At 30.0% G+C, this 12,506-nt stretch overlaps 1 protein-coding gene and 1 long non-coding RNA gene across 2 annotated transcripts in view; one reads left to right on the top strand and one right to left on the bottom strand.

Moving 5' to 3' along the window:
* The window catches only part of LOC112905174, a 7,631-nt gene extending 1,342 nt beyond the window's left edge, over positions 1 to 6,289 (top strand). Inside the window, exons 2-3 of the mRNA XM_025977078.1 lie at positions 1,932 to 2,039; positions 5,843 to 6,289. Of these exons, the coding sequence (XP_025832863.1) occupies positions 1,942 to 2,039; positions 5,843 to 6,074 (330 nt within the window). The 5' untranslated portion in view covers positions 1,932 to 1,941 and the 3' untranslated portion in view covers positions 6,075 to 6,289. The remainder of the gene's footprint in view (positions 1 to 1,931; positions 2,040 to 5,842) is intronic.
* Positions 6,290 to 8,194: 1,905 nt separating this feature from the next.
* LOC108732719 overlaps positions 8,195 to 12,506 on the bottom strand; it is a 10,982-nt gene continuing 6,670 nt past the window's right edge. Inside the window, exons 2-5 of the long non-coding RNA XR_003231628.1 lie at positions 12,054 to 12,097; positions 10,429 to 10,723; positions 8,481 to 8,547; positions 8,195 to 8,418 (exon numbers count right to left, since the gene is read on the bottom strand). This is a non-coding gene — a long non-coding RNA (uncharacterized LOC108732719). The remainder of the gene's footprint in view (positions 8,419 to 8,480; positions 8,548 to 10,428; positions 10,724 to 12,053; positions 12,098 to 12,506) is intronic.

Raw genomic sequence — 12,506 nt, 5'->3', positions numbered from 1 at the left:
ATCTGTCTCTCTCCTACTTGAGTGAGCGATGCGTCCGCGTGGACAGCTGCTATACAATAATACATTTCCATTTACCTCCTTCTCTATATCCATACAAAATATCTATCAAACAAATAAAATTAAAATTTTCTTTTGAAAAATGAAACCATTCCATCAGTATTTTCTTATGACGTTGTCACGTTCAACTATCGTCAGTAAACCAACTTTACAGACAACCGATTTTTTTGTTTGGAAAATTGCCTTTCATTCTAAAGAGTAAAGAATGTGGTATCTGTCACATATTCTTATTTCAGTTTTTTTAAATTTTGTAACATTACTGACGTTAAATTATTAAATCATATCTAACTGCGCATACAACTTTTACTGATTTTGTTTTTTTTTTTATTGCAATTGTTTCTTTTTATTCCACAAGAATATATATTTGAATTAATAAAATTACAACGTTTCTCAATTTTAATGTTATTCAATTTCACTGTAACTTAATTTAAAAATATCTTTCATTATTTCTTACAGTAAAATTAGATTATTTCATTTTTCCACTTTAAGGCATTTACCTTGAAATATGTGCAACGTTAAACGTAAAACGTTTAATGACATTCTTCCCTTCACCCTTGTTCTCTTAACAATTATGCATTCTTTCATTATCTTAATCTTCACAATCTTCAGTCTCTTCAACCATTTCTTCCACTTTTTAAATTGTCCTATTGCACTTTAAAATACTTAATAATTGAAATTTATTTGTACATTCAATTACAAAAATTTTTCTTTCATTTCAAAAAATACGTTTCGAAATGTCTGGATACTGTAATCCGAACGCATCATAGTTCCGAGCAAAGTATAAATTTTGGGTGTTCGGATTATAGAGGCGCTACTGTATCTACGTTTCATTTAAAAATATTATTTCTTATTCCCTCACAAACTCCTAAACAATTCTGTTTTTATCTTTTCCTTGTCACTTTCCAAGCCAACACCTTCACATTTTTTAGCATTCTCATCTCTTCATGTATTCTTAGTCTCACATAAATCCTCGCACCCACCTATCCATACATTCTCAGTCTTATACTTATCCTCGCCCTCATCTTCACACAATTTGTCACCCTGTCTCTTCATAAATCCTTACACTCACGCTTTCATGCATTTTCACTCACATGGAAATTCTCACATTACCCTTTGATACATTCTCACTCTTATACCTATCCTCACCCTGATCCTCACATAATTTTTCACTCCTATCTCTTCATGCATTCCCACAGTCACCCTTTCATGGATTCTCACTCACATGGAAATTCCCACCCGACCCTTTGATGCATTCTCACTTTCGTATAAATCTTTACCCTCATCTTTTAATGCATTCTCACTCTGACATAAATTCTCACCCGCACCTTTGCATTTTAACTCTCATATATGTTCTTGTACCTTCACAATTTTCACACTTTACCTCACCCTTGCATGCAATCTCACTTTTCCTCCCGTTCATTCTTACTCTTTTGTAACTTTCTCCCCAAAATGAGATCTCTTTACCTAGGTTTTTATTACAAAGAGATGTACAATAAATTCGATATAAAAGCAAAAGTAAATTATAAATATTCAAATAAAACAAAAGGTAACACGTTTCAACATACCTAAACATATTTGAATTTGACCGGTCTTTACTAATGCATCACAGTAAGTATTATAATTATATTAAATAACCCACTCTTGATAACCACCAATTGGTAGAAACGAATTCGTCGAAATTTTATATTAAAACGTTTTACCCTTTGTTTTATTTGTTATAATATTTCATTAAAATTGCGCCATTAACTTCATCTCTATTATTAATACTCATAAATAGTTACATCTTAAAATGAATTAAATTAACTTCTTAACTAAGTTTCCAAAAAGTAGTAACTATTAGGCTTAGAAAGTTTGAAAATTTGATTTTGTTGTAGCTACATCTGCATGACATCTTCAAGGCGTACAGGACCTTCGGGCGTACAGGATCTTCGTGGGAGCGTTCGTACTGGGAAAGATACGGTGAAGCTGATTTGGCCACGTTGGTAAGTGTTCCCCATTGTCATTTATTAACATCATACAATTTATTTTGTAATTTGCCTTATGTCATACGAAATTAATCAATTCAATTTACATTGTATGTATATTTTTATTTCGATGTTCACTTTTAATTCTAAAAAGTAAAAATGAAGTACCTAACATCTTTCCTTTTTCATTTTTTTTTTTCAACTTTCTAATACCCACTTCATAGTCTTGTCTTTTGGTTGTTCACATTAAATTACTAAACTATTTTTAAAATTTGTATTGTAATTTTTTAAACATTAAAACTGCGCTTTTAAATTCTATTTGTCTTTTTTTGCTGCAATTCTTTCTTTTTATTCCACATGAGTATAAGTGTTAACATTTATAGAATTAAAATCTCTCCATATTATTATTATTAAATATCGCTTGTAATTTAATTTCAAAATATTCTCCCTTACAATAAAATTATGACAGGATCAAACTGGCACCTTTATTATGTAATGTAGCTTTTATTAATTTTATTTTGTTTACATCTTTTCTCACTTTAATGCATTTAACTTAATTTAAATACTTATAATTGTAAACCTTTGATGACATTAACATCTTTTTATTTTTCATCGATCTCTTATTTGTAGCATCAACTTGCACACTTTTAAAATTTAACGTAAAATTTTGTTCAATTAAATATAACTTGTTTATATGATTTTGTTTTGTATTTACGATTACTTTTTTTAGGGTCATTTTTTATTATTTGTGGTCAAGTCATTATGTATATATTTTCCCTCTATTTTGTAAAAGTTGGCGCAGTTTTTCAAAATTTAGCATTGAAAAGCTTTTTTCTGATTGTTTATAAAAAACAGGTTTTTTTCGTACACATACAAAAAGTACCCAATATGATCATTGCAGCCAAACTGTATGTTTAATAAAAATTTTTCAAACAAAACTTGTTCCCTATTTTAATACAAGGTCGTCTGTTATCCAAATTTGATTTATTATACGGAGTCGAAAATAAAAAAAAATTCGTTTAAATGGCAGCCATGTGAAATATGAGTCTAATGAAAAAAAGGTCTAGGAAAAAGTATTGAGAATGTCAAAATATGGAGCTATACGAAAAATCGCGCCCATATTCAAATATTTTTTGATTTCCTTTTAGTGATTTCATTCGAAAAAAAAATAGTGAAATATCGCTGCGATTTTTTGCATAGCTTCATATTTTGTCATTCTGAATTTTTTGAATACTCTGTATCGTAAATAAAACTGAGATGCTACACGTTAATTTGAATTAAAATAGGGAACAAATTTTGTTTGAAAAAAGACATTAAATTGTATAGGTGTATATTTTTGCATTTTGAACTTGTTTCGATTTAAGCTACATTTCACATGACTGCCATTTAAACGAAACCTTATATTTTCTATTTCTGATCACTCTGTATAGTAAATCAAATTAAAATAATACAGAGGATCTTGCATTCAAATAGGGAGTAAATTTTGTTTGAACAATTTTTCGATTAAACTTGCAGTTCATATTGCGTACTTTTTGGGAAACCCTGTATATACACATGGCTAAAGGAAATACATTCGCTTGAAGGAGTTAAAGTGGAGTTCAATTACGATCAATTTTGTCATGTGGTACCCTAGACGATAACAGATAGTTTTTGAGATGAATAATTTATTTGTATTTTCACGTTTAAATGCTAATTTTTGACAAAAAAAGTTAAGTAGCTTAAAAAATAATCTTTGTTTTATACATTTTTTGATAGCTAACATCCCTGCACTTCCTCAAGATGCACTTAGAAAAATAATTTATGAAAAATTACTACAACGTTCTAGAGGTCGTTTTGTAGAAAATGCAACTCAAATTTGTAGTAAGATTAACTAACGGTAAACTTAAATTTGACTATAAAATTGTAGTGGTAAATTGTAGGAGAAATATCGACAGGGGCTCAGACTAATTCCTTGCAATTTGAATGAAATATTTACTACAACAGCTTCGTGAATTTCATTACAAATTGTAGTAAGATTAAATAAATTTTGTAGAAAATATAAAGAAAAAATGTAGAAACTTTTATTGAATATTTATTTGCATTTCAATTTTCTGTTTTGCCTTAGATAAATGCATACCCACAACACTATATTGTATAATTCTTTCTTAATTGTTGTAAACAAATATGCTACAATTTTGTATAATTTTTTTTAATTATTGTATAGAGATATGCTACAATGAAAAGTAATTTTTAAGAGGAATTTGCACTAGGTACTTATTCTTTAACGTTGTAGTAGAGAGACAAGTAGGAAAAAAAGTAATTACAATATTATATTAATTTTCACTACAACTTGTTTCTGTCCCTATATTCGCTACTATTTGTAATGAAAAGTTCTACAATTGTAGAAGTTTGTTCTACAGTTTTCTCTGAGTGTAACATTAAGCTGAAGTAATAAAACATTAAATTTTATGTTGTAGACTTGATATTGCATAAAATTTAAATAAAAATCCTTGTATATTAAAGCAACATTATGTCAAAAGGTATTGTAAATTTGCATTTAAATAAATTCCGTAGTTTAGTAGCTATGCTTTTTCAATAAATGACTTGTAAATTACATCAATTTTCATTTGTTTCAAATAAAATAAAAGATAACGTTTAGGAGAAGTTAGTTTTGTTCTGGATGTTTCTTTCGTTTTTTTTTTTATCAAGTTTTCTGTAAATGTTTATACCATTTTAGATAGCTACTGAACTAAAGAATTTATTTTAGTACCTGCACCTACTATATTTTCCATACAATTCAGTTAGCATTACAAAGGTCTTTTTTTTAATCACTTGCGATTCCAAGTCCACAACATAACAACATTTTTAAGGTATGTATTTTTTTATCAAAAATCAGCATTTAAAGATAAAAACATAAAAATTTAATTATCTCAAAAATTAACAATTATCGGCTAGGGCACTGTGGTAGGTGACAAAATTGATCTCACATGAGCTTTGATTTAACCCCTCCATGGAAATGCATTGATTTCCCCGTAGTTCAGAAGTTTAATTATGATTGTAATGAAACGTAAACGCTAACATATGCTCTTATATTAATTAATTTGTATTCTCATTTAACAGCCTACTTACCTGTTCATAAATAACAAAAACTAAACACCATCATTTACAACAATATCTTTTAACTTTCCAAAAATAAACAATTACGTTATCACTTCCACATTTCTTTTAAATTCTATGTTAGTCTACTTTTTATTGAAGTTCTCTATAACCTGTTTAACGCCGGCATTTATAATTAACTTCTGGGTCTTTATTTTTGATTCGTCCTTTTTAGTTTTTTTTTGCACAGTTAATATTATAGTTTTAGTAAATGGATACTGTTCATTCATTAAAGTAATATTTTACTATTTTTACCTTGTTGTAAGCTTTTAATAATAGATAACAAAATTATATATCATCAATATGAAGGATGACATCATTCTACACTTACAACAACCTTTTAATTTTCCAGAAGTAAACAATTACCTTATCACTTTCACATTTCTTTTAAATTCTATGTTAATCTACTTTTTATTGAAGTTCTGTAACATGTTTCATTGCACGCCGATATTTATAATTAACGTTTCTTTAACTTCTGGGTCTTCAATTTTGATTATTTCTTTTTAGTTTTTTTTTGTAATGATAAAATTACATTTTTAGTAATTGTTTATTCTTTAAAGTAATATTTTAATTATTTCTACCTTGTTGTAAGCTATTATTAATAGAAATGTATGATTGTTATCATTAATTTTTTTCATCTTAACTTTTGTTTAAAGAATAATTACAATTAATATGTATTGTTGCAGGATTACCATCACCAGCATGTACATCTGGACGTCGCTCTTCGTACTCACCGAGGGACCATGCTTCGTCGCCTGCGTCGGTCGCGAGTGTTTCGCGAGTGCACCGGGGAGGCTTCAAATTCGGACTTTGAAGCCTCCCATACGCGGAAACTCGGAATTTCCGAGATCCTATGTCTCGGAAACTTCGAGTACGATTCTCGGGGTCTCCAAAATTATGGATCCTCGAGATCTATAATTTTGGAAACCACGAGAATCGTATTTCGAGGTTTCTGGGACTTAGTATCTTGGAACTTTCGAATTTTCGTGTATGGGGGGCCTCTAGTTCGAATTTGGAGCTTCCAACGTCTGGGCAAAGTCCCGGACGGTCTTCGAATTAAAAAACCTTTCGCACTAAACCTGGTAGCCGTGAAAAATTTAATTTTGTAAAAAAAATAAAACACGTACAGGGTTTCCATTCGTTTTATTTACTTCCCCGCCCGCTGTCCCCCACCCCGCTGTCCCCCCTCGCGCCCCCACGCACACATTCACTCCCGCATTCACACCGAGAGGGAGGGAAGTTGTGCGAGGAGGGGATATGAAAGAGGATGAGAATAAGAGTGAGATACGTGTGTGTGTCTGAGAGAGAGGTTAGGAATAATTCATATCCCCCCTCTCAAACACACACCCCCACTCTACATTCTCTTCCTCTTTCATGCCCTCACTCGCACACATTCTCTCCCTCTCGCATTCGCACGTGCTCGCACGCATTCGCTCCCTCGTTTACTCTGAGAGGGAGGGAAAATGCGCGATGAAGGTTATAAATAAGGGTGAGAATGAGAGTAATGGACGTATATGTGTGTCTGAGAGAGAGGGTAGGAGCAATTCATATCCCCCCTCTCGAACACACACCCTCACTCTACATTCTCTCCTTCATTTATACCCTCATTCACACATATTCTCTCCCTCTCGCACATGTTCACTCCCTCGTTCACTCCGCAAAGAAGGGTGTGAAAGAGAATGTGTGTACTTAAGAGAGGGTAGAACTTATTCATACCCCCTCTGAACACACACCCTCTCATTCTCATTCATACCCTCACTCATACATATTCTCTTCCTCTCGCATTTATTCTCATTCTTACCATCACTCTCTTCACCCTCAGCCTTTTACACATTCTCACTCTCGCACAAGTTTTCACCCTTACCTTCTTACTCACTCATACATTCTCACTCTTACTAAATTCTCACCCTTACACACATTTTCACTCCTATACGAATTCTCTCCCTCACCCTTTCATACATTTGCAGTTTCATACAAATTTTCACACTCACATAATAAACTTTCACACTCACCCTTATATTCACTCACAACCTCATTTTTCCTCTCTTTCATTCTTCCTCTTGCACTTTAATTTCCACCCTCACACACAGTTACCACTTTAATATTCTCATTTTCTCCCCAAAATAAGTCCCCTTTCCCCATGTTTTTTATTACAGAGAAATTGACAAAAAATTAATATATCAAAATGAGTTATAGTCGTAAATACCTGAATCCTAATTAAATTAAATGAATATTATCTGAACATACATAAATAAATCAATCCCTAAAATAGTTATTAATACAATACTTATATAAATTAATATACATTTCAAATAAAAATATGTCAAACAAATTACAGTATCAAGGTATCATAAATTTAAAAGATTCATTACAATACATCCGATATTTAAAAGTGGATTTATTGATTTTATTTAGCTGCTTCGTATATATTTCTCTATCTTCTTCTAAATTGTTAACTAAAATTAGTTAACGTAAAAACAATTAATTCATAAAAGGATTTCTTATTAACACAAAAGGGCAAGTATTGATATTTTCTGTAAAATCTTGGCGTTTTCAGAAGTTAATAGAAAGCATTTAACATTAATAAATAATAAGGATTAAATTTGAAAACAGTTATTTGAATCTAAAAATATTAGGAAACCAGACAATTAAATATATAATTACGTTTTAGTCTAATATAAACAACAGAGCAAGAAATAAATTAATTATTGGAAAATTACTAATAAACTGAAACGGAGAGATACATCCATATGTACAAATTTAAAAACTAACATAAAAAGTGAACAACCAAGGTAAGTACAAAAATGCAATATCTATAAGAAATTAGTGAATGTTTTGTTTTGAATTATACGTAATTTACATGCATTTAATTCAATTTAAATACTTAATGAACGGAAAATAGATAAGAAATCCTTTCAAAATGATTGATAATGAATTATCCAGATAAACTAAGTTGACAAAAATAAAAACGATCAATACTTAGCTCGAGAAGAAAATGAAAAGAGGAACAAAAAATTAATAGGAAAATATATCTGAAAATTACAATTTAATATAATAAAATGAATAACTAATTTAATAAAATTAATCGAATTATCATTTTGAATTTAAACGCCAAAGTTTAGTTCAACAAATCCACTTTTGTTACATATTTTTACAAAAAATTAAAAAATGAGTTGGTCGTTGTCCTTGAAACATGCAGAAGAACTCCATCACGATTCAAAAACGTACTCGAATATGAAAATGCAGCAAAATTGTATCCAATCTGAAACAAGTAAAGAACATTTCCAATAAATTTCAAAACTTTTACGACATACCATAACTTACCATATCGCATTTCTAACTTTTTCGAATTTTTCAGTCATCATCCAATTATGTCTAAATATGAAAATATCTGAAATAAAAGAACAACTATCATGCAACAGCTCTAGAGTAAATGGAAAGTAAAATTTCATTTATTTATCAACCAATTGTTTGTCTAAAACAATTAACTAAAGAACTCGCAACGATCGCAGTTTTTTTCTTGTTGAAAACATATTACTTTGAAACATTGTAGTACAAAAGGTAGTACTAGAGGAGAAAATTATTTAAAAAAAAAGGCACTAACTGAGACGTAATTTGGTTTCAAAAAAAGAAAGGTGGTGATAGTAAAAAATATAATGCAGATACAGTTGGAAAAAAAATGAGAATATTTAATAATTGTATGCTAATAAAAAGGAGTTTAATTAAAAGAATAATTGAGGTTTATATGGAACCAGCAATCAGTAGTAGTGAGGGTTAATCGTAAAAGTGGGGAAAAATCTGGACGAATAGAGCAGGTGCAAAGCAGGGATGTAAGTTAAAATTAAATATCAATCAATTAAGAGATGAGAAAAATAAGGGAAGGGGGTAGCAGTGGAAAGGAAAAAGATATATGGGCCATTTCATATGCATATGATATAGTGTTAGTAGCGAATAATTTTGTGGGGTTGAAGTAAATGGAAGGAAGACTGAAAAAGTATTAAATTGTGAAAAATCAATGGTTATGGAAGTTGGAGAGAAGCGAGGAAGAAAGGGAAGGGAATAAGTAAAATAGTATGGAAGGAAATAGACCAACCAATCAAGTAGTTAAAGAGAGGCTAATTATGGGTAAGGTATCAAGATTAGATCAGAAATTATTGGGGTAGGAGACTGGTGCTGTTTAATGTGATGGTGAGAGGTTTTATGTAATGGAAATATCAGGTAAGTATTACAATTAGAAAAAAGTACGCCGGATAATATAATAAGCAGGGAGACTAAATGTGGGAAGATGTGGGGAAAAGCGATAAAAAGAATAGTAAAATATGAGAAGAGGTTGGGTTCAAAAAAAAAACATGGAGGAAGAAGGTACGAAAGAAACAGGGACCAAAAGTAGATATGGTACACAGAGGGAGAGGGCGTTGAAGGAATTATCAGGAGCAGGTAAGATAGTGGCTGAGGAAAGGGATATATATATAGGGGAATCGATGAGGAACAGATGCAGGTAAATGATAAGGAGAGAGATCAAGTGGTAGGGCTGAAGGAGATTTTGTGGTAGGACTGACAAAAGGATTGGGTTCCATGGTATTAAGAAAGAGAAAGAAAAATAAAGAGCGTAGGGGATGTAAATATTGGACGAAGGAAGAGGATAGACGCTATAGTATATGTGACAGGAAGGTAGATTGTCTAAAACACGTGTTAGGAGGATATGAAGATACTAGAACTTGGGAAGAATGCTACTTAAAGTCACCTGAAAGAATGTTTAAGGAATAGGTAATAGTTTTTGTTTTTAGAACAATGAAAGAGGTGTGGCAAAGAAAGGTAGTAGAGGAGAGAAGAATATATAGATAAGATATTAATTTGAAGGGGAGAATATATAGGTAAGATATTAATAAGTGTAAGGAATGTAGCAATAAAAGCTATATATAATACACTCAGACATGTGATTTATCTGAAATTGCATTTAAAATACAAAATAAAAAACACCTATTTTTATCTTGCATTTAAATACTTTCTTGAGAAAAGCATTTTGTATTTTATTTAAAATACTTTCCAAATATATTTTCTATTTGTAAAATGCAAAATACATTTTTGCCTTTAAAAGTTTTGCNTATCTTGCATTTAAATACTTTCTTGAGAAAAGCATTTTGTATTTTATTTAAAATACTTTCCAAATATATTTTCTATTTGTAAAATGCAAAATACATTTTTGCCTTTAAAAGTTTTGCTAATATCACCGATCAAACATTATATAAAATGATGAATGAAATTTGCTCACATTGGCTATTGAAGGTATTAGAAGCTCAGCAAGGGCCAAAGAGACATTGCATGAATGCCTTTTAATTCTTTAACTGAAGAAAGCCCAAAAAATTCTAAAATCCTTGGTAATGGTTAATCTAAACTATTGGATCGATATTGTTTTCCGGGTTCAATGTCATGGTCCATGGAATTTCCAAGTTCCAAATTAAAATCACCACTCATCGTACCTTTAGCAAGGAACTGCGAAATTCTACGAATTACGACAAAACAGCCAGCAAAACAATATCCAATTGATATACGCTAGCCGTGTAAAACTGAAAAAGAAATTGTGGTGTGTTAATAAATGCATATAATCCAAAATTGTTAAAAGACGATCGAAAAACTTCACTTATTAGATGAACCCAAAGCTAAAAAAAGTATGGATTCCATTTCTTTCTCTTATTATAATATGTAGAAGATCGGAAACTAAATGGGGTTGTAAATATTTTGATATAAAATGATTGATGTTGATTTTATTTATTTGCAACCCTATTGGCTCTGATCTTTCACGGTAAATAAGTTATTTTGCAATGAGTGTCTTTTTTCCAATTAAAATGGGTGACAAAGGTAAATAAGAAAGTATATAGAAGAATTATTTGTTGCTGCATTCAAGAAACTATAAAATAAAAATAGAAAAAGCTACATCTCAATCATTTCAAACAAAAACATGAATCATACTTAATCATCGCAGCTAGTGCAAACACCACTATTAGTCTAGAAAAACTCCAATATTTAAAAAATGGGAAAATGCCTGCAATATTTCCTTAAAAAATTTTTATACTTAAAAGTAAATGTAGAAAANGTTAATATTACCTTCTGCAATTAAAAACTGTATCCAAAGGTATTAATCACTAAAACACACTATAAGCATCCTTATTCCGCATTTATTGCACGATATTTCCGCTAAAATTTAAATATTATAGAACAACGAAAGAACTACCAACAACCAATGTATTAGTTGTAACTCTCATTAACTGGGAAATCCTGGGACTCCCACAGTGTTGTCAAGTAAACCTTCAGCATGGCTTGTAAGTAGAGACGGCTGTGGTAGTACAAAAAATATTTAATTGAAAAAATAATTTTGAAAATACGTATTTTGTATTTAGCATTTAAAATACAGAAGGGAAATCTATTTTGTATTTTACATTTGAAATAAATCAAAAAAGTATTCGCATTTTTATTTAAATACTTTAAAGAAAACCAATTTCCACATCTCTAGATAGAATGTTGTTTAGATTTGAAAAACTAATTTACATACGCACAGGAAATGTTTGCAAAAAACAATTTTATTTTTCGATCAACAAGGCCAAAAAAATGAGACAGATAAATTGCAAAATATTTTGAATGAGTCGACAACTTTAAGCAAAGTAAATTTTTTGAGGTACCTCTGGGATTAGGTAAATCGATTGTTAGATTACATGTATGTAAAATTAGTAGTTTAAACAAAATAGAGTGTTTGATTCTCGAATAGTTTGTAACTTCACTAAGTGAACCAATATCTAGGTAAAAGTAACGATTTGTTACAATTACTAGAAGTATATCTATGTAATGTATACGTTTACAAATAAAAATATGAAATAATTATTAAAAATTAAGAAAACTTACATTAAGACTTCATATGCCGTGATTCAATTCCATCGACTGTTATTCTGTAAAAGAACAAACCACTTATTCAAATTCAGAAACTCAAATTCTTTCTTAATTTATGATTTAAAAATTTTCTTTAGGCTAAAAAAATATAAAGGAAAATTTAAAAAATGACCTACGTTACATATGTGAGTAAAAGGAAATTAGCGACAATTACTTACTACTGTTTTTTGTATTGCAATTTTTGGTTTTATTAATTTTTAAAATTCTAATAACAGTTTAAAAGAATGCATTTCAACAAAACCAACCATTTTAAAATCTATCATAAATTGTTATTAGTGTCGTATATAAACAGTTAATGTTTAACGCAACAAATTATAATTTAAGTTATTAAGCGATTTTAAATGTTAATTTATTTCAAAATTTTTCCATGCTATTAATGTAAAATTTATCATAATTCGCCTGTTTTAT

Source organism: Agrilus planipennis, unplaced genomic scaffold, assembly GCF_000699045.2.
Source record: "Agrilus planipennis isolate EAB-ADULT unplaced genomic scaffold, Apla_2.0 scaffold56, whole genome shotgun sequence".
NCBI classification, from domain to species: domain Eukaryota; kingdom Metazoa; phylum Arthropoda; class Insecta; order Coleoptera; family Buprestidae; genus Agrilus; species Agrilus planipennis.
The sequence above is the reverse complement of the archived record's forward strand: the minus strand, read 5'-3'. Positions and strand labels throughout refer to the sequence as shown.